Here is a 27439-nt window from a genome sequence, read left to right on the forward strand (position 1 = left end):
GAGGTTCTTTCTCCCCTGGGGAGGAGGGTCTCAGTGACCTTTAACCATCTACACAAAAGGCGCTCTTTCAGTGTTCACAGCAGTTGAAGGCCTGGCAAAACATTGATGGGAACTTATCTGGGTGGCGTTCATTCCTCATGAGCGGGCTAACGTTCAGTCCCCCAGAACAGGGAAGCGGTAGCACTGTGAGCTCAAGGTGGAGCTGATCAAACAGTCAGTGTTCAGCCACACAACCTGGTAAATGAGGCCAGTGTTCCGCCAGGTGCTGCAGTGAGGAAACGTGGCCCCCTGCCCAGGCCTGGCCTTAGTAGTTTTGTCGCTACATCCCACCTGTCGGCACCCACTCACTCTCAACTGCCCATGTTTCAACAACAAACTCAGGAAGACCCCGAGATTCAGGAACCACCAAGGTTCTCCCAGGGCCAGGTCTGCAGGGGGCACACTGACACCCCACTGGCCAGGTGCCATCTGTCACGGGTGCGCATCCACAGTAAGAGAGCTGGAAGGCCAGCAGCACTGTGGCTAGGAGAGGAGACTGGTCAAGGGGACACATGGGCAGCCCTGCCAGCAGGACCCTGAGGAAACAGGGCTGCGTGAACGACTGCCCTGCCCAGGAGCAGGGAACCCGGGCCCCTTCCAGGAATAGACAAGAACATGGAGGTCAGGAATAGGAGAGCCTTGGTGACACTGCCTGTTCTGTCGTGGTGGCATTTTCTACTGTGAATTACCTTCAGGAAAAAGAGGGACTTTAGATGTCGTGGGGGGGGAACCGGAGAAAAATCAAAAGTTCCACAGCTGGCCAAGGTTGTGAGACTGCAGGGCTGACTCCGGCCAAGCACGACACAGGCCTCCTCCGCAGTGCCACGGGGGAGAGCCAGGAGCTAGAGCCACACAACCAACACCCTATCATCCAGGACCACACCAGCCCAGAACACGGCGCTTGCGCACTGGGCCGCCCCGCCCCCCGCCTCCACGCTGCGCCTGCGCACTGGGACGCCCCGCCCCCGCCTCCACGCTGCACCTGCGCACTGGGCTGACGCAGATCACACGTGGGCGGGGCCGAGGCTCCCGGGTCCAGTGCCCGCGGACCCGGGGGGTGGAGGCAGCGCTGACACCGGTGAGGCGGGAGCGCGGAGAAACGGCCTCGGAGGCCTGCGAGCTCCCCGGGGACCGGCACTCCGCTCTGCGGGTGGGGCGCAGGTCGCTGAAGGGTAAGCGGTGGGTCCCGCCGGCCCCGGGGTGCAGACGCACGTGGGCCGCCGCCCCCCACCCCGGGCACTGTGCGCTTACCCCCGGGGGACGGGACCCATCCGGGGCCTCCGGGGCGCAGACCCGGCGCCCGGCAACTCCCGTCTCCAGGCGGCAGCGCCTGGAGGTGGCCTCAGGGTCACTGACACCCCGGGCTCCGCTGACGTCTGGGGGGCGCAGTCTGTGTTCTGGTACGGGGATAGACGAGACCGCCCAGGTATCCACCCCGGGCAGCCCGGAGCCTGCCGCCTCATTCATTAAGCCGGCGTCTGCCGACCCGCTCCCAGCCCGGGCGCAGAAGACCCGACAAGGGCCTGATCAGCAAGGGAGGAAAGCCCGTTGACACCTACCAGGAAGATTCGTGTTTGGTTTTGCGCTTTAATTTTTGGATAGGTTTTCAGTATCTGCGGAAGTCATTTGCGCTCACGGTCCTTTGGGGGACTTCACCCTTGAAGAAACTGGCCTACAGATCTAAATCGGATAGAGCTCGTATTTCGCGAGCCGACCTGCCGGTCCCCAGCTCCTAGAAAGCTTGCCCGGGGGATGGGGCGGGAAATCACTGCCGCTGCTCCACACCGAGACTCTCCTCTCTGACCCAGGACAGGGGGAGGCAGCCCCACCCCACTCCCGTAGCCAACTGGGAGCCAGGTTAGCTCAGCCAAACCTCTGTTTGCCTCTGTGCAGCTAGATCCTGACCCACCACCAGCCGAGTCCTCATTCCCCACCGCCTTGCCTTAACTGCATTGTTCTAGACTCTCCTTTAAAGAGCAAAACTGAACGAAAATTATTTTCTTTGGTGATCCTCTGGGGAGGGGCATTGAGGTGTCGATAGTGTCACCAAAATGTGACCCGCCCCTCCTGCAGCTGTCTTAGCTCTGGACAAGCCCCTTACCTCAGGGAATGAAACTGGCTTTTAGGCTCCGGCCTCAGGGACATGGCTGTTCCTGGCTCGGGCCCCCTCAGAGTTCTGTTCTGTTTGACCTCTGTTTATGCCACCCTGAACATGGTGTGTAACTTGAATGATTGTGCCCAGTCATGTCTGACCTTTTGCTACCCCATGGCCTGCAGCCCACCAGGCTCCTCTGTCCATGGGATTTTTCCAGACAAGAACACTGGAGTAGGTTGCCATTTCCTCCTCCAGAGGATCTTCCCCACCCAGAGATCATCAAACACGCGTCTCCTGCATTGGTAGGTGGATTCTTTACCACTGAGCCACCTGGGAGGCCCCCTGTAACTTTAATGATTATGTGTGTGTAATTTCATGTGTTTTTTGGTTGTCTGAAGTAGTCTTGTATTCACAGGGACAGGGAAGTGATGAATGAAGCACGTTTGATTTGGATTCAGAAGCCTGAAACTCCTCGGCCTTGCCGTGTGCCAACCGTGTGATTCCAGGCAAGTCCGTTTACAAACATTCCTGGGCATTGGTCCTGTTGTATGGAAGTCAGTCATCATGTGGTATATAGGTGCCCGCACTGTGGGCTCTGGTAACAGGATATATTCATAGCGTGTTTAAAGTGGTGTTTTTTAAATGGGTAGACAAATTTAATTAAGAGCAGCCTTTGCCTCAAAATGTAATATTCTACCTGTTAATCTGATTATGTATATTATGGCTCTCAGGCTAACATAGGACATGATGAAATTTGCTCATAAACAAAACAGTAAAATTTGCTTATAAACAATAAAACAGTGAGCTCAGTAAGTTAATTATCCCTAGAACATGCTCTCTGCACACAGAGAAAAACAATAATTTCTGGACCTAGCCTGACTGTGTAGGGACAAGAAAGCTCCCTTGCCCAACCTGAAGGAGAAACTGATGATAGAAACATCACATCTACTCAAGAAAGACCAGGAAGTTCTCCACATTCCCACTTTTCCTTTGATTAGAAAACTGTAGCCCAGTTAAGTTCTCAGGACATGGCATTGCTCGCCCACCCACTTATAAGCTTCACAAGTGTTGCATTCTAATAAATCCCTTCTTACCTTTAAATTAAAAAAAACTGATTATGTAAAAGGATTCTATAAAACACTTTCAGAGTTGTAAGATGTTAGTTTTGCTTTTGTGTCCTTGCTAACCATCCTTGGAAATAGCTGCTTTAGAACTTTCTCTATAAGTACTTTTTTCAGAGATCACTTAGCCATGGGAAACTTTGGGTTACTGTAACGTAAAAACAGGAAGCCTCTGAAAGGGCCTGTTCCTGAGTGGAGCTGGCTGCCTGGGGATGGCTGCTCAAGCACCAACCCCAAACCTGGCATCTCTCACAAGGCTCAGTTCTATGTCCAACTGAAGTCCTGCCGTCATTTCAAACTCCACATGTGGAAAACCTGGTCACTGCCATCTCCTGCCCAAATATTCCCATCTCAGATGGCCATCACCTGGGTCCTGAAGCATCCTCCATGCCTCCTGGTGAATTGCCGCGTCATCAGCTAGCTTCCTTCACCTGCAGGTGTTGGCTGAGCAGCTGCTGGTTTCTGACCTTGTGTTGTGGTCGGGAAATCAGGATGAGTGGGCTGGTCCCTGCTTCCAGAGAGGCCCCTTCTCACCAGAGGGCAGGGCGGCACAAAGGAACTGCAGCTTACTCGAGAGTGGGACAGGAGAGCACTGAGGAGCCTGGAACACAGCTGCAGAAGCTCAGGGAGGGGTGTGCTGTCTCCCCTCCATTCCCCAGGCCTCCAGGCAGGCCCTCCCCCTGCAGGAGCACAGGGGCCCCCAAGGTTTGGGCCATGCTCCAGGGGCCGAGGGCATCCAGTTGTAGCTGAAGGACTAGATCCCCTACTGTTCTGTCTGTCCTCCCCAGACAGCCTGGGGGTGTTATGAGTCCACCCAAGACTGCCCCCTGCTGTCCAGGCCTGGTCTCCACTCCCTATCCCTGCAAGTACAGTCACGCTGTTCTCCAGCCCTCCTCCCCTACTGTCTTTTGTGTCCTGAGCACCGAGCCCCACCACTTACAGGTGAGACCAGCTCCCCAACCAGGGGCTCGCCCATGGGCACACACCCTGCTTCCCACCTAGCCAGTACTGCTGTCTTCCCTCCCCTGGGGTGTCCACTCCATCTCCCACAGCCAGCAGTGAAGGTGGACAGATGGTGGACGTCCCTGAGGATGGGGGAACCCAGACAACCAGGCGCCTCCCTTCTCATCCTCTGAGCCTCTGGTTCCCTCCTGGTGCCTCCATTGAGCAAAGGCCTCCATTTTGAGGTGCACTGAACCAAAAATAGTGGGGCCAAATCAATTTATTTTGTCGGGAACTTTGAAAGCACATGGGCGTGATTTCCTTCTCGGCAGGAACATGCATGTGAATGAAAGGGGGTATCTGCTATGAAACTCCCAGAACGAGCTCTTTCTCTGACCTTGTATGGCTCTACAGTCCCCAAGGGACCAGAGTTTAAACCTTTGGAAAGTAAATCACCAACGTGGGAGGAAAAGTGAGAATGGGGAGAATGAACTGGATATATATCTGTTCCCTTGAAAGGTCCAGGGACACCGTGTACACTTGGCTTTTAAAACAGCACTGAGTCTAGAGCCGTCTGCCTGGACCAGCCCATGGAGAGCACCATGGGGCTGGGGGTTGTGGCCCTGGTCAGCACCAGCAGGACCAGCGGTCTTGGACAGGTTGTCTAGTTTCTACAAATCTCAGTTCCTCTTCTGTTCCATGGGGATTCCACCTTCCAGAATCATTCTGAGAAGCAAATGAAGCTTCTAATTCCACAGGAAAAATGCAGATCGGGGCAGCAGGGGGCAGGGAATTAATATTTATTGATTATTATTTATTTGGCTGCACCAGGTCTTAGTTGCAGCACGTGGGATCTAGTTCCCTGACCAGGGATCGAATCTGGGCCCCCTACATTGGGAGAGCAGAGTCTTAGCCACTGGACCACTAGGGAAGTCCCTGTGGAAAGAATTATGATTGAACAGATTTTGTCCCTGAATACAGGAATTTCCCACTGGCCCTGGAACCTTACAGCCCTGTGTGTTTTTCCTCCCACCAGCTGCTCTAGCACCATCTTCCGCACACGAGGAAATGAGAAAAATACCAAACAATGGGAACCTGAGGATGACGAAGGTGGCGTACCCGCTGGGGCTGTTCGTGTGCCTGTTCATCTACGTCGCCTACATCAAGTGGCACTGGGCCTCCGCCACCCAGGCCTTCCTCGGCATCCCCGAGGCAGCTACGGGGGCCCGGAGGGGCCAGCAGGCCCGCAGTCCCCCGGGGCCGGCCGCCCACGGACCTGAGGTCTCCTACGGCATCATGTTTGATGCTGGCAGCACTGGCACCCGTGTACACGTCTTCCAGTTCAGCCGGCAGCCTGGAGGTACTGGGCAGAAAGCCCTGACCGCATCCCCTGCCCTCCATCTCACATCAAAGCCCAGGCCCTCGGGGTGGACAGGACCTCCCACCCGGCACTCCCCAGAGAGCTTGTCGACAGGGCTGGTTCTCAGGAGTCCCTGATATCCTCGCTCACACTGGTGTCTGGTGACCAGCTACGGGCAGCTGAGACCTCGGAGGGTGTGGGGGTGTCCTGTCCCCTCCCAGCGTCCCCGGCGGGCTGGGTGGCTGGGACCATGACTTAGGCCAGAAGTCACATGGGCTGAGTTCAAGGCAGCTGGTAGCCCCAGGTTCAGGCCAGTGGGAGCCGCGAGTTCAGGAATGTCAGGTACATGAACAAAGACATAGAGCTGCCCACTGGGGCCAGGCAGTGAGGGGGTGCCCGATGGCCATGGCCTCAGTAAAAAGGGAACTGTGGCCATCGCCTATGGGCCTGCTTCCCAGGTGGGGGCTGGGGAGGGATGAGGGTGGAGCTGGGCGTCTTCACCTGCTGGTTTCTCCCATGGGGAAACCCCCAGTGTTGCCCAGCACCCCACCCCCACCCCTTGGGGAGTCAGTTCTGGGGTCCCTCTTCTCTGCTTCTGTGCTGATCCTTCTGCGCATTTAGCTGAGCTGGAGGCACCAGGTGCCTTCAGGAGGCCCCTCCAAGTCTCTTGTGACACATTTGTCCACTTTTCATCTGCTTTATTTTTCGACTTGTTACAATAGTTTAATGTTTATATGCTGGACTTTGCCTACCTCCAGAATTGATCTGAAGCTAAGTTTAAGGCAACACGTGTCAGCATATAACCCTTTAGTAGCCATGTTGGTGTAGTTTCTTTGGAGAGATGTCCTTACAAAAAGTTTGTCCCTGACCTTTTCTTGTGTCTGTATTTTGACAACATTGCTTTGCCTCGGTGTGCCTGGGAATACTCTCCCCTGGTGTAAGCATGTGAGCCCAGGCCCCGAATAATTTAAGACACTGAATTTTTTAAAAAGAAGAATGAAATAGTCTTTAGAACCAGTAATGTGTCCATGCTAGAATCAAGAAAATTGTTTTCACATTTTTAGTTTGAAATCATTTGCCTTGCTCCTCTGCTTGTTGAATCAGCAAGAATTAACTGTGTTAAACTTTAACACTTTAAATGGATAGGTTTTTGGTCTGTAGATTATACCTCAAAAAAGTTGATTTGGGGGATTCCCTGGCAGTCTAGTGGTTAAGCATGCATTGGATTCCATGCTTCCAGTGCAAGGGACAGGGGCTCAATGTCTGGTTGGGGAACTAAGATCCCACATGCCTCGTAGTGTGGCCTAAGTAAATAAATAAGGTTCTTTTTTTTTTTTTAAGAGGAAAAGTTCTAGCCAAAACGTTAAGTATTATGTTCCTCATTTGCCAGACTAAATAGGCAGAGTTTAGACAAGAAAGAGTGAAGGTCTGTTTTCAGATGTCTGCCTTAAAAGTGTGGCTCATCATAGTTATAGAGATTCCTGTATTTGTGTTTATATTCACACTTGGACCTTGTATAAAATATGATTTTCCCTTAGAAACTCCCACCTTGACCCATGAAACCTTCAAAGCACTGAAGCCAGGTCTTTCTGCTTATGCTGATGACGTTGAAAAGGTAACAGTTTTCTCTCAGGTCTCTTTGCTCATCAAGTTTGTCTTCTGTGGCCTTATTAAAGTGACTTCCTTCCTCTCAGATGCAGGATCTCTGCTGTGCTGACTTGGGATGCTCCACAGCGTAGGGGTTCTATGGCGGACACTGGCACCCATGGGAGGCCCCCCCATATATACACAACACCATGTACACCGCACATGTGTACACAACCACATACATAGCACACACACACATCATATACACACACCACACGTGTACATACACGCACACAATGACACCATACATACATCACACCATATATGCAGCCACACACACCATACATATATACACATACATACAACCACACACCACCCCACATGTGTACACACACACACACACACAGGCCCTGGTCCAGTCACACACACACACACACACGGGCCCTAGAATTCTCTCATGGTCTGCCCGAGGTGGCTGGGCCGGGCATGTAGAACCCCGGTCCACTCCGCTGCCACAGGTCCGCCCCATGACCCCGCCAGCACCATTTGAGTAACTGTTTCTGCCAATTTGTAAAATCAGGAAAAAAATACATTTACAGATGTATAAAACCTAAAGGGTGGGGAGCAACCGTGACCACGCTGCGGGTGGACCAACCCTGCTTTACCCACCACGTCCACAGAGCACCCTGGGGATCCAAGAGCTACTGGACGTGGCCAAACAGGACATCCCCTTTGACTTCTGGAAGGCCACCCCCCTGGTCCTCAAGGCCACAGCTGGTCTGCGCCTGTTGCCAGGAGAAAAGGCTCAGAAGTTGCTGCGGAAGGTGAGGGCCTCCATTTCCCCCAAGGGTTGGCTGATGATAACCGAGACCATGGAGCATCCGTCCACGTCCGAGCAGGGCCCTGGAGAAGGTCTCACAGGAAGGAAACATGTCGACACATTCGCAGTGTCACCTTAGGCGGAGGGCTTGTGGATGAAGGATGCTTTCTTCCTCAAGATGTTTAAAGCCATTCATGTTTTCTAGAATGAATCTGTTTTATAAAAAGAACAAGTTTGTGTGGAAAATAATATGTTTGAAGGGCTTCCTTCCATCCAAGGACTTGCTGTGTGTCTGAGGCAGTGGGACCTGAATTCTTGAAATTTCGGCTCAAGCTGGTCACCCTTGCAGGAAGCGCAGGCCCCTCTCTTGGCCTGATGCTCAGACGGGACAGCTCAGGAGGCCGTTGGCATGTGCCCAGGCACTACACCTCCCAAAGGTGGCCCTGGAGCCTGTCTTTGACGGATGCTTGTAGGAGTCTTAACTATCAGGAATCAGGGAAAGTGTTCTCAGCAAAATGGTCCTGCTCAGAGCTGTTTCTGCACTTGTCAGCTGTTAAATGAAGTTGTTGCAGGCCTGTCAAGGTCCCTTTATAGAAACTACCTTCATAGGCTCAGATTGTGGGATATAAGTGCAGACATACTGATGTATCTGTGTATCTATTATGGCTAAAACATGGAGAAGGAACTACAGCCAAATGCAGCTGCTCCCAGCCTCCGTCTCCCCTGTGCCAGGCCATCCCCTGGGCACGTGCCCACCAGTCTCCGTGGGGGTGCAGGGCTAGGATCTGCCCCATGGGGCTTCCCGCCACCCCTCCTGTCCAGTCCTAATGTGGGGCAGTGAGTGGGGACTGCGAGTTTAGATTCTCAAGGTTAAAGGCGCCTCTCTCTTTACATTTAGGTGAAAGAAGTATTTGAGGCGTCGCCATTCCTCGTGGGGGACGACTGTGTTTCCATCATGAACGGGACAGATGAAGGTAATTAGCGAAAATGCCGCGAGGCCGTCCCTCGAGGTGGGCTGCATGCAGCGCTGCCATCAGCATGTCGCTGGAGCCTTCCCTGGCCTGGCCGGAGGCACAGACACCGAAGTGACGGCCCTGCCCCACCCCCCCGTCCACAGTCTGACCGTCTCAGAGCCTCCTTGGGGCCAGTGTTAGATTCTCCTCATGACTGGCTGCCAGCCTGGCACAGATCACAGTCCTGAAAACAAATCCTCTCTTCTAAGAACATTTAGAGAGAACCCCCAGTTGCTGTGTGAGTACACTGCTGTTGCCTTAATTCTCAGAGCATCGCTTAATAAGGTTCCTTACCAGCCCTGACTCTAAATGTGACCTTAAGAGTCTGTGTGGGTGGAAGGAAAGAGAACATTTGGTTCTCGTCCCTCCTCTTCTGAAAAGAGGCAGTTGATAAAGAGTGGGAGTGTGGGATGGGACATTTGGCCGAGCACTCCGGCTTTTAGTGCGGTGTCTTCTAGAGCAGTCTGCCAGAAGCCGCTGTTGGCTCTGAGTGACGCCCGTTCCCGTAGCCGATCCAGAGGCTGAGAGTAGTGGGGAGGTGGTCTCCTCGTGCCCCTGAAATCCGAAAGTCGCCATGAGCCCCTGGCGCTGTAATTACAGCCTCTCAGGTGATTCAGGTGCCCTTTGTGACCCTGTCCTGCAGGTGTTTCTGCGTGGATCACCGTGAACTTCTTAACAGGTGGGTTCCCTTCATCACAGAGCCCACTGTTCACAGAGCCCACTGTTCACAGACCCGGGTCTTGAGAGCAGGAACCTCATCTCTGCTCTTTAAAATAACCCGCCCAGGGTTTTGCAGTGTTACTGACCCCAGCGTGGGGCGGGCCCCGACTTTGTGGATGCAGGTATTGGGGGTGGTTGTGGCCTGCAGCAGCACCATCCTCATTCCTGAGAGAAGCCCTGAGTCACCCCAGTCAATGTCAAACGTGAGGCAAGTGCCGATCACCTTATAATTGAAGTCCTGCTGGAGGAATACCAGGGACCAGGAGCATAGGCCCTTGGAAACAGGAATCGTTTTTCTCAGATGACTCTCGGGATGTGGGTTTTTGGCCCTCTGTTGTAATTATGGACAAGCCCAGCATGTCTGACACTGGATGAGAGAGAGGGAAGTTTCCTGTAGGCTCTGCCACCCCGGAGTGGACAGCCGTGCCAGGGAGCAGGTCTGGAGCCCAGGTGAAAGCTCAGATGAAGGCCCCGCCAGGCAGCTGCTCTTTGTGCCCTCCCCCAAACATGTGGAGATTTTTAAGTGGCTGCAGCCTCTGTTGTCTTGTTCTTCTTTCCACGGAAGGGCCTAGCTTCTGACTTCCCCCTCCCCCCCTTATTTTTTTGCTGTTCTGTTTATTAACTGTCATTGCCATGTGGATTTTACTTCCGGTGCTGCAGGCAGCCTGAAGACCCCTGGAAGGGGCAGCGTGGGCATGCTGGACCTGGGCGGGGGGTCCACCCAGATCACCTTCCTCCCGAGACTCGAGGTAACCAGCCCCCACCCCCAAGGCCGCCTGCCCTGTGGGGGAGCGGCAGCCCCCTGGAGGCCCGTGAGCTCAGCTTCCCTCCAGAGGGTCATCACACACAGTGAACCCTGCTTAGTTTGATTTTAACTCTGCCTAGAAAAAAAACCTAGGAATTTGCTCTTTGCTGGGGTAATAAACTATCAGCAGATACTACCTGGAGCCCTTTGGTCAGAGAGCGTGGGGTGGGTTCCTCCCTGCCCCGCAAGGGCTTCCAGGGAGGGGCCATCAGTCTGACTCACATGGGACAGGGTCACAATCCTTTTCAGGATGGACACATTTCCAGTTAAGATCGCATGCTGTTATTAAAAAGTACTTTCCTCATCCACCACTTTTTAAATTTTTTTTTTTTTTCAGTTTTAATGGAAGAGCCTTAAATATACTCCAAACTGTTCTGGTTGGGCCATATTTCTCAGAATGGATAAATATTACTCAAAAAGAGGGGAGACACGGGACTTCCCTAGCAGTCCAGTGGTTAAGACTCCATGCTTCCACTGCAGGGGACGAAGGTTCCATCCCTGGTCAGGGAGCTGAGATCCCACGTACCATGTAGCACAGCCCCCCGCCCCCCAACCCCCATAAAAAGGAAAAACCCAAGTGCTTCATTGCTTGGTCTAAGCTGTTTCATGGCTTGTGATGTGATGAAAAGCTAATTGAATACACCTGTGCATATCCCTGTGCTTTCATATGAATTGAGGGAGGTGGGGGACGGTTTTCTAGAAAGGCCAGCAGGAAAGGAGCACTAACCCTGTGTTCTTCCCAGGGCACCCTTCAGACCTCGCCTCCCAGCTTCCTCACATCCCTCCGGGTGTTTAACAGGACCTACAGGCTCTACTCCTACAGGTGCGTCCTCAGGACTGAGGGTGGACAGGGGTTCAGCTTACCACTGCAGGCCTCCCCTGGGAGCGACCAGAGCGCTGTCCACAGACTCAGTCCCCGGACCCTGCCATGGATCCCCCTGCAGCCTCCCCCTCCCCCTGTGGCCACCCTCTCCCCTCTCCTCTTCCCTTTTCCTCCTTTTAAAATTCATCTGCAGTATTTCTTATTTTGTATGTATTCTATTCTGCCTCGGAAGAGGCTTTTGGGGAAGTGGGGAAGAGCCCGTGGATTGTGCAGGCGTTTCCTGGGTCGTCTTCTTGCCACTGGCACCTTGAGTAGCTTCTTTCCACGAGCCTGTCCACACCATGAAGGTAGAGGCCTGCCTGTCACTCTCCGCAGTGTCCACAGCTCCTGGTTGAGCTCCGCCAAGGAAGGGTCTTGGCTTGTTGAGCCGAGGAGCTCCTGGGAGAAGCAGGAGGCCACTGCCCTGCCCAGCCCCGGCCCCCCACCCCCTTGGGTCCAGTGGACATGCCCAGGCGGTGTGCAGGGTGGCACCTGGGCCTCCAGGCAGCCTCTCCTCACCAGGGCACTCTCTCCACAGCTACCTGGGGCTTGGCTTGATGTCAGCGAGACTGGCGGTCCTGGGAGGCGAGGAGGGGAAGCCTGGTGAGTGGGGTGCAGTGTCCAGAGCCCTTCTGGCCGGCAGGATTTGGGAGCCTCAAAGAGTGTCCCTATAGACCTGTTGGGGGCCCCTGAGGACCTCCCCAATTACTTTTTAAAGAAAGATGGCTAGTGAAGTGGTTTCTGAATCACTAAGAGAGAGCGTCTTAGGAACCTAAGAAATGACACCATCAGCATTGGCTTGTTTATAAGGATTTACCACAGGGTGGCTCCTGAGAACATGCCCTGCGTTCTCCTGCACTGGAGGGAACTTGGAACGGGCTTGACCTTCCTCTAGGTGTGGCATTTGGGGACAAAGCCTGTGTCTGCTCCCAGGCCCTCTCCATGCCATTCCATCCTGACGCACTTGGCTCAGACAAGCCAGACCTTGCCAGCAGGCGCTTGCGCTCCTGGGATATCTAGGGAACCGTGTACCCAAGGCAGACCAGAGCCCTGCTTTGAGGCCACCTCAGCCTGTCCCCCCAGAGGCCTTGATCAGATGTGCACAAGCCCTCGTGTGTTCCGCTGGAATCCTCTTCCACACATGTCCCACTTCAGCTCCTTTATTTCAGATCCTGCCATTTAAACTTCTAGCAGTGTCCCCTTTGTTGCAATCCAAAACCGTGTCTGTGTCTCACAAACACCTGCAACCTCGTTCTGATCTGAAAAACACCCGTTAGTCAGCGGAGGACGGCAGGCACCCACTTGCCTGTCTGCACCAGCCTCGGCGCCCTGTCCCTCCTGCAACCCCCACCCCGTCAGAGCAGCAGGGGAGCCGTGTTTCTCCCCAGTGTGATGGTGGCTCCTGCCATCACTCAGCAGACCACACACCAGACTGAGCGGTTACAGACAACGTCTTTTTATCTCCTGCCTTCACAGGCCATGGCACCCCTGCTAGGGTCCCATGGGGGGCCGTTCCACTGGTGTGGGAGGGCCCAGACCAGAATCAGACAAGGACAGGGGCGTGCTCAGCGGGAGGCCAGCAGGTGTGTCCCCGAGGGCTGGGGCCCTGGAGGCCGGCCACCGCCCTTCCTCTGCCGGTTGTGGGCCCAGCGGCACAGGCTCCTGGTGAGCAGGCCCCCACCGCAGGTCCTGGCCCCCCGGCTCCATCACCTGCAACCTCGAAGCCCCTCCTTGGCAGTGAGCTGGGAGTGGCTCTGCTGGGGTTTCTGCCCCCCTGCCGCTGACCTGGGGCGCTCCCAGAGGTTCAGCCTCACGGCAGGAAGGAAGCGCGTTCCCTTGACCCTCTGAGGCCCTCAGCGCCATGGGCCGCTCTCCGTGGGACTCATCTTGGCTCCACCGTGGCCAGTGCTCTTCATCTCCTCTCTTCTTTCAGCTGAGGATGGACAGGAGCTGGTCAGCCCCTGTCTGTCTGCCGGTTTCAGAGGAGAGTGGGCGCATGCTGAAGTGACATACAGGATTGCAGGACAGGAGGCAGGTATGGCATGGAGGTGGGCGGCTCGGGAGGGTCGACGGCAGCCCCTTACCCCCCAGCACCTGAGAGAAGCAGGGGGCCTGTCCAGCCTCCTTCACAGACCGGCCTGTACTTGCCCGTGAGATAAGACTCAGCTCTGGAGCTCCTGCCTCCCACAGGCTCCCTGCACAGGCCTCCCTGTCTGCCGCCAAATGCTCCTCCAGAAGCCAGGTTTCCCAGCAGGCTTCCAGTGAGGAAGGGCCTGGACATCCTCCGGCCTCGAGCTGACAGCCAGGCCAAGCTGTGGACCGTGCCACCCTCGCCTGTGCTCCAGCGAGGACGGGAGAGGCCAAGGAGCCCCCTGCCTGTCTCACCCATAGCGCCCCATTGCTCTATGCTCTGAGTTTCTCCTGAAAGGACTACTGAGATACCATGTCCAACCTGGACATGGGCGTGAGGACATTGCCACTGATGGGGCTGTTTCCACAAACAGCACTTCTGACCTCAAATGTGGGGTTTTCCCCTCACCATCCAGCTCTCTGCCACCAGTGGGTATCCTGCGATTCAGCTCAGTTCTGACACTAACTTACAGAGTCAGGGCAGAGACCCCTCAGGCTGAGCCCCCCTCCTCAGACACCCCTTGCAAGTGCTGGTCCCCCATTCCTCTAACCGACCTGTTACAAGTCAGGGGTTCCCATGACCCCGTCCTCAAATCCAGTAATTTGCTGGGAGGGGATCACAGAACTCTGGGAAACACGTAACTCTGGGAAACACGTTCCTGTCGCTGGTTACTTCTAAAGGACACAGCTGGGAAATAGATGGGAGAGAGGCACAGGGCAGGCGTGTGAGGAGGGTGTCTGGAGGCCCCCGCCTAAGGGTACTCCACCACACACACACGTCTCCAACCCAGAAGTTCTCTGAGCCCCTTCGTGAAGGTGTTTTACGAGGCTGCTTGCAGAGGGACTGATCAACTCAGTGGCCCGTGGTGACTGACTCAGCCCCCAGCCCCCTGCCCATGCCCTCCAGGGGCCGCTGAACATCCCAATCCTCTAGCCCCCAGCCTGAAGCCATCAAGGGTCCCACTGGGAGTCACCTCATTAGCACAAAATTAGGGCTTGTTGAGAATAACAGGACACCCTTCTCACCCTCACCACTCAGGGCCTTACAAGTCTTTACAAGCTCTGTGTCAGGGACCAAGGATGGAGAGCAAATTCCTATTCTTTATTATCTGGCAATAAACAGGAGGGGATTGGGAAGAAGGGTCGTGGTTTAAGGACAACCAGGGAAGGCCTCATGGCATGAAGAGACAAGACGTGATGAGCTGGGCAATGAGATCCAAGCTGAGGGGGCAGCTCACCAAAGGCCCCGGCTGCTGCATTTAAGGAGCAAGGAGGAGGCGGTGTGAGGGTCAGAGCCGGGAGAGGGCAGGGGGACAGGAGGAGGAGAAGGTGTGAGAGTCAGAGCAGGGAGAGGGCAGGGAAACATGATCCAAAAGGCAAGGGGGAGGCTTCGGGGACCACAGGGCAGCCAGACAGAGCTGCCGTCAGACATGGAGCAGGACTGGGGCAAGATCAGAAACAGGTCAGGGCATGGGCTGTGGGCCATCCACGTCCACTAACTCAGCCTGTGTTTGTCGCACTTCTGAGCAAGTGTCACGACCAGCCTTGTGAGCTTGGCAAGCTGCCTCTGAGGCCCAGCCCCTTCCTCTGTGACAGGAGGGGGTGCAGGCCCCACCTAGGTGGCTGCTGAGGTGGGTGAGACACTGCACACTCAAGCTGAGTGCGGGGCAGGCAGGGCGAGCATGGAGTGGGCCCACTGGGCTGCGTCAGGGCAGCACCAGGAGCCCAGCCTGAGGCTGCTGGCCTTCAGGGTCGGGGCCACCCTCCAGCCACCTTTATGCTTGCAGTTTCTCCCCTTGATCTGGCCACAGCGCGTGGCCCCTGAAAGGTTGCTGGTGAGCACCCCCAGGTTGTGGCCACCCTGGGCTGCGTGGTCAGGCGCCCAGAGCCCCCTGACTGCTGAGTCTGCTTTCTCTTCGCCCCAGCGGGGAGCCTTTACCAGCTGTGCGCCCGCCGAGTGTCCGAGATCCTCCGAAACCAAGTGCACAGGACGGAGGAAGTGAGGGACGTGGAGTTCTATGCCTTTTCCTACTATTACGACCTTGCCGCAAATGTGGGCCTCATAGGTAAGGGTGGGGCTGGGTTTGCTATGTGGGGGTCTGTGGTGTGGGACCCTGGGCAGAGGGCCCACCAGTCACATCAGGGTGGTGGGAGGGCAGGGACCTGTCGTGAGTAGAGAGTACTAGGCCCCTCTTTTATAAATAATTCAGTTCTCTGAGCTGCTTGGTGCAGGAAGGCTTCCTAGCTGTTGGTTCATTATCCTCTCACCTGTGTGATTCTCAGACCCTCAGCTGCTGGCACCCAGGCTGGCACCCACTCCTCAGACCACCCTCAGGAGCTTATGTGTGTCACCCTGACCCCTTCCCAACCCGCGAGTGCCATCAGGGCAGAAGACGGCATTGGGAGTCTGGGACCGGTGCTCATCAGACCCGCTAGAAAGTCTCAAGAGGTCCTGAGGTCACTTCACTGGGTCAGGACTGGAAATATCTTTTGATGAGATAGATTAAGGGTATCAGAACGTTGTCCATGGCGAGGATGAAACATTAGTGTGCATAGAAAATCGCCCTGGAGAGACAGAGGCCATCAGGTTGGCTATGCTATCGGTCCTGTGGATGACGGCCAGCAGGGGAGGCTGGGGTGGGGGAAGGTGACCCCTCACCGCTCACTTGGGCCCAGGTCCCTCTCTCTGGGGCATCCTAGCAGCTGCCCTGCCTGCAGGCTCGCCTCAACTGGAGCCAGGGCACCTTGTCCTCATTCTCCAATGCCCAGACATGCCAGCCATCCACCTCTGGGCCCCTCTCCCAGGGTGCATGGGCCCCGGGGCCTCAGTGCCATCTCTGCTTTGCAGCCCTGGTGCCAACAGGGCGCTTGGTCTCATCCACAGATGCAGAGAAGGGAGGCAGCCTTGTCGTCGAGGACTTTGAGATAGCTGCCAAGTATGGTGAGTGGCTTGGAGGCAGGACGCCGTCCTGGGCTCGAGGCAGGCCCTGGCCCCGAAATTTCTCTTCAGCTCCTGCCTGTCGCCCAGACAAGCCTTCAGGGGTGTGAGCATGTGAGGGGCCACCGAGCTGGCCAGACCCAAGCCCGCCGCTCCCTGTGTGGCCTGAGCGGTGGGGGCGGGGATTTTAATCCTGGGGTGTGAGGCGTGGACTCCCTTGATTTCACTTTTTCTGACTCTGTTTGGCTAGGGTAGCCTCAAGCCCCCAAAGTGTCCCAGCAGATTCACAGTTGCCAGGGACCCCTGCACAGCAGAGCCCAGAGAGGGGGACCAAGATCCGTCCCCCTGAGGTGTGGCCAGGGGCGGGTTTCCCACCCCTCCCTCCTCACTCCCCGCCGGCAGGTGTGCAGGCCGCTTGTAGCGGTTCCGCCCTGAGTCCCTTTCCCAGTTGCAGGTCCAAGGAGTTAAACTCTATTTCTCCATCGAAAGACCTCCTTCCCCTCCCCCTGCCCCCAGAAAGGCTTCTTTTCCATCGTTCTCCTCACTTCTGGGTTTGTCTCCTGGACACCAGTGGGAGAAGGCTCTGAGCAGAGGCTGTGGGTGGTTTGTCTGTTCTCCTCATGAAGAGGGGTGGGTTGCTCTCTCTCACTAGCTTTGAGGGCGTTTCCAGTCCTCAGGAGGCTGGGGTCCACACCCAGGAGAGGTGGCTGGGGTCACCGGGTGGAGACAGGGCCGGGGTGGGTGGTGGACCCTGGGTTGACGTCAAGTCCCTGCCGGTGCTGGGCTCTGACCAGCAGGGAGGCCCTGGGCGGCGCAGGGCCTGGGGGGTGGTGCCCCGCGTGGGTGGAGCTGGGTGGCCTGGGCCTGCACCCCTGCCCAGGAGCCATGTCCCCCACAGTGTGCCGGACGGCGGAGACCCAGCCGTCACCCAGCCCCTTCCTGTGCCTGGACCTCACCTACGTCAGCTCACTGCTCCAGGAGCTCGGCTTCCCAAGGGACAAAGTGCTGAAGGTAGGGACCCTGGGTGCCCCCTCCCTGCCCGTCAGGAGCACGTGCCCGCCTTCCCCACACACGTGCTCCTCTCCCCACTTGTCTCTTCAAGCTGACCCGGAAGATCGACAACGTGGAGACCAGCTGGGCTCTGGGCGCCACTTTTCATTACATCGACTCCCTGAGCAGACACAGGAGCCCCGCCTCGTAGCCGCCGAGTTGCCGGCCGTCCCCGCAGAAGCACAGGCTCTGCGAGAGGAGGGGGAACCCCGACTTGCGGGATGGGGGCCACGGCGCCGGCCGGGACCTTCCTCCCCACGGCCACACACACCAGCCCCTGGGTGCGCTGGAACGCAGCCCAGGCTCTGGCTCCAGGTGGACGGTGTCCAGACGGGGCAGGGGACGCAGGCTGAGGCCAGGGTGGCCCTGCTGCCATCTAGTGTCCCATCTCAGGCCTGGAGTGGCTGTGACGTGCATCCTACGACAGGAGTCTTGTTCTGTGCTGCTCTCCAGCGGGCGTCCCCCCAGGCCAGTGGGCCCGTGGTCCCCGTGGGTGTGGTCTGTGACGTCATACAGAAGCCGCGTCCTCAGGGGGCTCAGGCTCAGCTGCCGCGTTGGCACTGAGTGTGGGGGGTGGCTGGAGGGGATGCCTCTCCATGGCCCACCTGCCCGGGCTCCTCGAGGGGTCTGAACGTGAATGTGCGCTGCTGTGAAGAGTGTGTGTGTCTGTGTGTGATGTCTGTGTGGTGCCAAGCACTCACGCAGAAGCTGTGTCCTGAGCCATGTATGTGTGTGTGTGTATCTGAATGTGAGTGTGCACTGCTGTGAAGAGTGTGTGTATGTGTCTGTGTGTGATGTCTGTGTGGTGCCAAGCGCTCGCATAGAAGCTGTGTCCTGAGCCCACTGGATGTATTGCTGCCTGAGCCGTTGGCCGCCGAGCAGTGTCCACCCGGCCACAGCCCCGGATCCACCCTCTGGCGGCCCAGCCCCCACGGACTCGTGGGGTGCTGGCTGAGCCGGGCACAGGGCTCTGTGGGCCCCAGGCCCACAGCTGCTCCTGTGGTGAATGTACAGTTCTCGAAATAAGCTGAACCTCATGTGTTCCACTTGAAATAAAGGGTTTTCCAGGGTTTCTGCTCCTCTGATTCCTCTTGGTGAGCATCAGCCCTGTCCCTCCACCCCAGCACCCACTTTGGGCACCTGAGGTTCCCGTTCACTGAAGTTGAAACAAAAACCTGCCCCCATGAGTGACCCGTGACTGCAGGATTAAAGTCCTGTCAGTGCCTCTTGGGGAGACAGCAGCAGCAGGACACGCAGAGGCCCCGCTGGGCACTCCTGGTGTCCCCTGTCCGGGGTGGGCCTGTGGAAGTCCAGGCTTTTCTGGGGTCTGGAAGAGCAGAGCCACCTCTGGACTGTGACGTCTGTGGGCTCATCGCCTCCAGGGCCGAGTGGTCTGGAGCGGGCACTGACCTCCAGCTGCAACGTGTCTTGTGAGGATCTGGTTTTAATCAAGGACCAGCAGAAGGGGGTCACAGCCTGGACAAAGACCAGACCTCTCTCAGGGCTGCAGGGGTCCAGAGTGATGTGACTGCTGCATAAGCCCACGTGTCAGGCCTGCAGGGATGGAGCCCTGACCTCCAAGTGGGCAGGACCAGGAGAGAGAGAGACAGGTGTGAAACCTGAGAAGACGTGAGCCTGCAGGACAGACATGGGGAGTCTGCATCCTCCCCCAGGGGCCTGACTAGGTGGGGGGTCACCACAACCCCAACTCCAGAAGGCTGGGGGCAGGCCATCAGGATGCAGATGCTGAAAACTGGAGCCAACTGTCCTCTGCCCAGTGGGTTCCCTGAAGTGTCAACCTTGAGGTGGGGGACAGAGGTCTGCTTATGGACACGGCAGGAAAAGACAGTGAGGAGACGCTTTCCCCAGACAAAAAGCCACCTCAGGACTGAAGCCTGAGGATCCACTTGACAAGGAAATGAAAACCGGCTCCCGCCATCCTGCACCCCAGCCTTGGCGGGCCTCCCAGCCCCTTCCTTCCACGATAGCAGCTTAGCTACTGTGCGGACTCCAGAGGCCAGGGATCAAAAATGCATGAAGGCCAAGGTGAAAATTGATTTGGTCCATTTATAGGTTGGTGATCTCACATCTGAAAAAGTAAACAACTGGACGTCTCCCAAGATAGCCCCAAATAAGTCATGGAACATTTTTGAGCTGAGCAGACTATGCAAGTCATTCACTGTCTTTGTGATAATAAAGCAGGCTCTTGTTTTTTCAAAAATAGCCACCCAGTGCACATCCCAGCACATTGTGGGTGATGCACACGGGCAAGAGGTTCCCACTCATGTGCCCTGCCCCACGGGTCCCGTGCCCACCTTCCCATGCTCACTCAGAGTAGCCACCCTGTCTGCATGCCAAGACCCCATGGCGTCCAGCTTGCACTCCCGCACACGTGCATGAACCAGCCTGACACTGCAGACCCAACGGCAGCAACATATGAACATGCTTTGTTTTAGGGTGCTTCTCAGAAGCGTATTTTAATAAGGAGTTTAAAATCTGAGTTAAATTGCTGCTTAAACTGAATGGTGGTTGAGAGGCTTGGATCGACAGAAATTATTAAAAAATGGAATTAAGCTGAATCTTTCTCCCTAACATGAAATGTACCCTCTGGATACTCAGAATCATTCAACTAACTTCCCCTTCATCCTCACGGGGTTAAACATCGAGAAAACAGGAAATATGCTTCTAGCTCTGTGGTCTTAGGTGGCTCTCTGAGGGGTTGACCTCTGGGGTCAGGTTCTGAGAGCCTGTTGTGTGGAGTTGGGAATCTATCTTTCCCACCCTTGTGAAGAAATGGGCTGAGTCTTGAGAGAGAGAAACGGTGTAGTTGAAGGGGCAGCCTTGCCAATCCAGAGAACCACTCGAGTGTCAAGCACCCGTGAAGATCAGGGCCCCCTTGGGAGGCAAGTCCTTTAAGAAGCTACACTTTCTCCAGAAGACAGTTCTGAGAACCTCTAGAAGAGCTCTAGGAAAGACTACAGTCAAAATGCTCCCAAGGGCTTGCCTGCTTCTCTTTCCCCACCTCACGTAGGAACAGGTTCCACAGCCAAGACAGTCTTGAACTGTTCTTTTCTTAATTGAGGTTCAGTTGACATATAACTGGATTAGCTTTCCTCTACGACATAATGTATATGTCGTGGGATGATCACAGTAAGTCTAGTTAACATACATAATATACATAAATCTAGTTAACATAACAGTTACCATACACAGTTACAGAATACTTTTTCTTGTGATACCTACCCTCTTAGCAGCTTTCAAACAAGCAATCCAGTCTTGTTAACTATGGTCACCATTCTGTATATACATCCCCAGGACTTTTATAACTGGAAATCTACCTTCTGATCTATTTCATGCCCCTCACCACGCCCCACATCTGGAAACCAGCATTCTGATGTCTGTTTCGATGACTTCTGTTTTTTAGATTCCACGTGTGTGGATACCTCAGTTGGTAAAGAATTGGCCTGTAATGCAGGAGACCCCGGTTCAATTCCTGAGTTGGGAAGATCCCTTGGAGAAGAGATAGGCTACCCACTCCAGTATTCTTGGGCTTCCCTTGGGGCTCAGCTGGTAAAGAATTGGCCTGCAGTGCAGGAGACCTGAGTTTGATCCCTGTGTTGGGAAGATCCCCTGGAGAAGGGAAAGGCTACCCACTCCAGTATTCTGGCCTGAAGAATTCCATGGACTGTATAGTCCATGGGGTCGCAAAGAGTCAGACACAGCTGAGCGACCTTCGTTTTGTGTGATCATACAGTACTTGCCTTTCTCTGACTTATTTCACTTAGCATAATGTCCTTTAGGTTCATCCATTTTGAAAATGGCAAGATTTAAGTCTTTCTTATGGCTGAGTGATATTCCATTACATACATAAACCGCATCTTTATCCATTCATCTGTATGGACATCTAGGTGGCTTTCATATCTTGATTGTAAATAATGCTGCTATGAATGTCAGGGTGCATGTATCTTTTCTATTTAGTGATTTCAATTCTTTTGGATATAGTCCCCGAAGTGGAATTGCTGCATCAGATGGTAGTTCTATTTTCCTTAAAAGAAAACTCCACATTATTTTCCATGATGAATGCACCAATTTATATTCCCACCAACAGGGCCCAAAAGTTCCCCTTCTCCACATCCTCACCAACACTTAACTCTTGGCTTTTGATGATAGCCTTTCTGACAAGTGTGAGATGATATCTCATTGTGCATTTTCCTGATGGTGAGTGATATTGAGCATCTTTTTCTGTGTCTGTTGGCTGTCTGTGTGTCTTCTTTGGCAAAATGTCTATTCAGATCCTCTGCCCATTTTTAATCAGATTGCTTGGTTTTTTGGTATTGAGCTGTATGAATTCTTTATGTAATTTGGATATTAGCCCCTTATCAGATATATGATTTGTAAATACTTCCTTCCCTTCAGTAGGCTGCCATTTTGTTTTGTGGATGGTTTGCTTTGCTATGCAGAGCAAGAACATTTTAAATTGTGACTATTTTGCCAAATTTCCCTACAACTCCACTGGCAGTCAGGTGCCAACTTCCTGAGTTCTCATCAACACAGCTCTGGCCAGGCTGTTTGCTCTGCCATTCTAGCACGTAAAATGATGATTTTGCTAGGCACCAATCTAATTCATCTTGTATGTGTATGTCTAGGAGTATTTCCTTTTCTGTGAAACATCTGTTCATGTCCCTTGACAATTTTTCTATAAGATTATGGTCATTTTCTTACTGATTTTTAGGAAACTTTTATATATCAGGGAAATTAGCTACTGTGACAGAATATGTTGCAAATTTCCCCCATTTTATTAATATTACTACATTTTTACTTTACAGTATTTTTTCAATACACAATTTTACTATCTTAATATATTCAAATGAATCCAATTTCTCTCTCTCTCTTTTTGTGGCCATACTGCATGGCTTGTGGGGTCTTAGTTCCTTGACCAGGGATTGAACCCAGGCCCTGGCAGTGAAAGCACCAAGTCTTAACCACTGGACCAGCAGGGAATTCCCTAAATTTGTCTTAATTTATGACAGTTTTTGTACTATTTATCTTGTTGAATTCTGGGTTTTGTGTCATCATTAGAAAGGGTCCCCCACTGAGAGAGTTTTAAAAGTTAACAAAACAGTTTTTTTAAGATATAGTTTTCATTTTTACATTCCTTTCAGTATCCCTGCACATGCTTTTGAATACTCTCAAGGAAAACAAATCATTGTTTCAGGGTGGATTTGATTTTTAGAACAATTTCATAATCATTGGGAAGCAAATGGATAATACCATTTTGGGGATAAAATCAAGGATGGCAATAAAGTCATGAGGCGATTCCCTAAAGGAATTTTCAGAAAGTGTCCAGAATCATCACAGATCAGTAATATAAACACCGCATCTCCCAAGGTAAGCACTATGAGAAGCCACACTTGGGTGTGCAATTTCTGGTAAAGCTGTTTTTAAATGCCTTGTTTGGAGACCATGAACTGTGAAGAGGGTTCATCTCATAGAGGAAACTCTGTTTTCTACCACTCCACTCGCCCCTCGATCTGCTGTCAGCGCCTCATGCTGAAACCAGACGTGTGGGCTTTGCTTTTTCCCACCAGGCAGTTCTCCGAGCCCAGCTGGGTGTCCTGCAATTCAACTCCATCTGACACCATCCACCCGAAGATGGTGCCAGACCCCGCAGGTAAGGGCTCAGTCCTACACGACCGCCCGCCCTTCAGAGGCCCTTCTCAAGTCCCGTTACTTGGGATCGGACCTGTGCTTCCAATTGACCAGCTCTAAGTCAGAGGTCCCCACAACGCCCCCCTCAGATTCTGTATTCGCTAGAGAGGCTCACACAATTCAGGAGAACAGTTTACTCTTTATTGCCAGTTCATCACACAGGTTACAAACCAACAGGCAGATGGAAGGGACAGGAGGGGAGGGCTTGGGGGAGGGTGTGGAGCGCCTATGCTCCCCGGGCACACCACCCTCCTGGTACCTCATCACTCTGGGAGCTCTCCGAACCCTGTACTCTGCGGATTTTTATGGAGGCCTCATTATATAGGTTTGGTTGACTAAGTCACTGATTTCCAGCCCCGTCCCCATCCCAGAGGTTGGGCCTAAAAGAGGCAGACTCCCTGAGTACTCTAATCACTTGGTTGGTTGCCCCAGCAACCAGCCACCACCCTGGTGGGTACCTGGAGGCTTGCCAAAAATCACCTCATTAACCCAAGTTCAAGTACTATTGCAGGGGCTAACAGAACTGAGGATAAGAGACCAAATACAACAAAAGATGCTCCCGCTGCTCTTATGCTTACGAACTCCCCAAAGTTTGGGGACATGTGAGCCAGGAACAAGACGAAGACCAAACATATATTTTGTTCTATAAATCATGACATCACAGTCCTGGAAAGAGGCTTTAGATGGGCGGGGGTCCAACAGCCCTGTCTTCAATACTGTAAGGGTTGGGACTTCCCTGGTGGTTCAGTGGTTGGGACTGCATGCTTTCATTGCCCAGGTCGCAAGTTCAATCCCTGGGTAGGGAACTAGGAGCCGGCAATCGAAATGGCTCAGTCTAAAAAATAAATAAAACAACCTGAAAGGTTTATCAGAGCCTGGCCCCGCCTGCATGGCTCCAGAGGCCTGAATTCAGACTCACAGAGAAGCTGGTAATGGAGAAAGATGTCCTGAAAGAAGATGGCTCTTGATTCAAGGGTGAGCATTCAAGGGTACCGGAAAAGGGCTCCCTGCTGGGGGGTGAGAGGTCAGCATTGGCTGCCTCCCTGGCCGCTTCATACTTCCCACTTCCTTGGATTCACCTTGAAAATTATGTTGAGTGCGTGGCCAGGTAAGCTAACCACATGCTGTGTCCCTTGGTTCTGAGCTACAATAACAACCATGGTCTGTGTTGATGAAGGGCTTACTGGGTGTCAGGCATGGAGCCAACAGTCCATCATGTACCTCAGAGGCTGGGATGTCTGAGCTGAAGGTCAGTGACAGGGGATGAAGGGGGCCTGTTGCACCCAGGTCTGCCGGCTTCCAAACCCCCAACTGGTGTGCCTCCCAAGTTAAGAGGGTCTCCAGATGAATTTTTCATCACATCAGGCCTTGCATGTAGCTATTTATCAAAAGTGGGTTTCCTGGCTGGAGAATCAATCATTACGATACTCATGAGCAGGAAATATTTAGAAAAATAAAGAATCAAGAGAAATTGTAAAAAATTAGCTCCAGGACTTCCTTGGTGGTCCAGTGGTTAAGAATCTGCCTGCCAATGCAGGGGACTCGGGTTCGATCCCTGGTCTGGGAAGATTCCACATGCAGTGGAGCAACTAAGTATGTGAGCCACAACTGCTGAGCCCTCGCTCTGCAACTACTGAGTCTGCGCCACAACGAGAGGAGCCACGGCAATAAAAGGCCCGTACACCACAAGCGGAGAGTGGCCCCCACTCCACAGTTAGAGAAAGCCCGTACACAGCAGTGACGACCCAGGTCTGCCAAATAAAAAAATTTTTAACGAATCACATTAAAAAAAAAAAAAAAAACAGCTCCAGGCTTGACTGCCTCTGTCACTTTGATAGTCCAGATGTCTTGCTCTGCTGCATTATTGACTGGTGGATACAAGCTTCTCTTTAAGAGCCTGAGTGCAGCCTGTAAACCTTAGTGTCTGCCTTGGGTGGATGTGGCTAAGAAGCAGACATCTCCAGTACAGCACCCTCTCCGGAAGCCTCTCTGAAGGTCAGGAGGGCGCCAGAGTGGTGCGTTTGTGGCACAGAACACAGGCAGTGGGATGGCTCCAAACATACCTTCCAGGGCGTGATGTGATCAGCATATGCGGCTGGTGGTTCTCCAGACCCACTGGAAAGCAGCTCCAGATTGAACGGGTTTGCACAGGAAAATGCTGCAGTTCAGGGCCTGCAGACCCTTGTTCTAAAGCAACAAGGGGAGAGGGGAATGTGAACCAGGGTTTTCAGCTTTCTCTTTTTAGAGAAGAGATTTCAAAGAATTTTTTTAAAATGACTCTCCATGCATTTGGAATATTATTTGGCAGTAAAAATGGCATAATCTATAACATGGATGAACCTTGAAAACATGAGGGCAAGTGAAAGAAGCTAGACACAAGAGATCACACTGCATGATTCTGTTTACACAAAACATCCAGAATAAGCAAATCTAAAGAGACAGCAAGCAGACTGGGGGTTGCCTAGGGCTTTGGGTGGGGGTGGGGAGAGAAGTGGGAGTAGCTCCTAATTGCGGGGGTACAGGGTTTTGCAGGGATGAGAAGGTTCTAAATTTAGATTATGGTGATGGTGATGGTTGCATGACTCTAAAATATGAAACACTGCTAAACACCACTGAATCAGGCTCTTTAATGGGGTAACTTATGGAATATAATTATAAAATGGTATTGAATATACCATATATAATATCTCAATAATTCAGCGTGCTGAGTGCCCAGTTGCTCAGTCATGTACAACTTTTTGTGACCCCATGGACTATAGCCCACCAGGCTCCTCTGTCCATGGAATTTTCCAGGCAAGAATACTGGAGTGAGTTGCCATTTCCTCCTCCACGGGATCTTCCTGACCCAGGGATAGAATTTTAGTCTCTCGCGTCTCCTGCATTGGCAGGAGGGTTCTTTACCACTGCGCTAAAATAAAGCAGTTTGAAAAATGAAGACTGGAACTCTGGGAAGGCAGCTACCCAGAACAGTACATTTCCCCTAGAAAGTTCCCTTTGTGCTTGCTGCTGCTGCTGCTGCTAAGTCGCTTCAGTCATGTCCAACTCTGTGCGACCCCATAGACAGCAGCCCACCAGGCTCCCGCGTCCCTGAGATTCTCCAGGCAAGAACACTGGAGTGGATTGCCATGTCCTCCAATGCATGAAAGTGAAAAGTGAAAGTGAAGTCACTCAGTCGTGTCCGACTCTTCGAGACCCCATGGACTGCAGCCTACCAGGCTCCTCCATCCATGGGATTTTCCAGGCAAGAGTACTGGAGTGGGGTGCCATCGCCTTCTCCCCTTTTGTGCTTAACCACATCTTATCATTTTGTTCCAGTCTGAAACCACAAGATTCTTTCTCCCTTTTGCAGCTCCTAGGCATTTTTAAAAAAATTGATTTCTCTACATTTACTTACTTTTATTTTAATAGATACATAACACTGTATTAGTTCAGTGTGTACAACGTGGGCTTTCCTGGTGGCTCAGACAGCAAAGAATCTGCCTACAATGCAGGAGACTTGGGTTTGATCCCTGAGTCAGGAAGACCCCCTGGAGAAGGAAATGGCAACCCACTCCAGTATTCTTACCTGGAGAATCCCATGGACAGAGGAGCCTGACGGACTACAGACCGTGAGGTCACATAGAGTCGGACTAGACTAAGCGACTAAATAGCAGTAGAACAGCAGTACAAAATAATGATTCAATACTTGAGTATATTGCAAAATGATCACCACATCTCTAGTTACCATCCACCACCTCATATAGTTAAAAGATTTTACCCTGGGGTTTCCCTGGTGGTCCAGTTGTTAAGAATCTGCCTTGCAATTCAGAGGACACGGGTTCAGTCCCTGGTCCAGGAAGATCCCACATGCCCCAGAGCAGCTAAGCTGGTGACCTGCAACTACTGAAGCCTGCGAGCCTAGAGCCTGTGTTCAGCAACAAGAGAAGCCACCGCAAGGAGAAGCCCCCACATGATGACGAAGAGTAGCTGTGCTCTCTGCAACTAGAGAAAGCCCTCCACAAAGACAAAGACCCACCACAGCCAAAAGATAAATAAATAAATCTTTTTTAAAAATTATCCTTTTTTTTCCTTGTGATGACAGCTTGAAGATCTACTCTCTTGTGTGGGTGCATACTCAGTTACTCAGTCATGTCCAACTCTTTGCAATCCTATGGACTGTAGCCTGCCAGGCTCCGCTGTCCATGGGATTCTCCAGGCAAGAATACTGGAGTGGGTTGCCATGCCCTCTTCCAGGGGATCTTCCCGACA

The 27439-nt window shown here is 53.3% G+C and overlaps 1 protein-coding gene and 1 long non-coding RNA gene across 20 annotated transcripts; both read left to right on the forward strand.

The window, feature by feature from the left end:
- The first annotated feature begins 1045 nt into the window (after positions 1-1045).
- Positions 1046-18552, forward strand: ENTPD6 (ectonucleoside triphosphate diphosphohydrolase 6). 19 transcript variants are annotated; one of them, XM_081560477.1, is made up of 16 exons: positions 1099-1896; positions 2352-2436; positions 2550-2640; positions 5234-5557; positions 7096-7172; positions 7825-7968; positions 8863-8938; positions 9621-9656; positions 10358-10446; positions 11246-11325; positions 11903-11967; positions 13298-13399; positions 15420-15560; positions 16343-16435; positions 17331-17443; positions 17535-18552. In XM_081560477.1, the coding sequence occupies exons 4-16, from the start codon at positions 5266-5268 to the stop codon at positions 17631-17633; spliced, it is 1407 nt and encodes a 468-aa protein (XP_081416603.1). In that variant the 5' UTR covers positions 1099-1896; positions 2352-2436; positions 2550-2640; positions 5234-5265; the 3' UTR covers positions 17634-18552. The 19 variants fall into 19 exon arrangements, with proteins under 19 accessions (XP_081416617.1, XP_081416603.1, XP_081416612.1 ...); XM_081560486.1 differs by having other exon boundaries at positions 16379-16435; XM_081560472.1 differs by having other exon boundaries at positions 1099-1211; positions 2317-2436.
- A 4516-nt stretch (positions 18553-23068) lies between these two features.
- On the forward strand, positions 23069-27245 carry LOC145533326 (uncharacterized). The gene is made up of 2 exons (XR_014074002.1): positions 23069-23153; positions 27000-27245. It is a non-coding gene; the product is annotated as an uncharacterized LOC145533326 (long non-coding RNA).
- Positions 27246-27439: the final 194 nt, after the last annotated feature.

Source organism: Giraffa tippelskirchi, chromosome 13 (genome assembly GCF_054371585.1).
Source record: "Giraffa tippelskirchi isolate mGirTip1 chromosome 13, T2T-mGirTip1v1.2.pri, whole genome shotgun sequence".
Classification (NCBI taxonomy): Eukaryota; Metazoa; Chordata; class Mammalia; order Artiodactyla; family Giraffidae; genus Giraffa; species Giraffa tippelskirchi.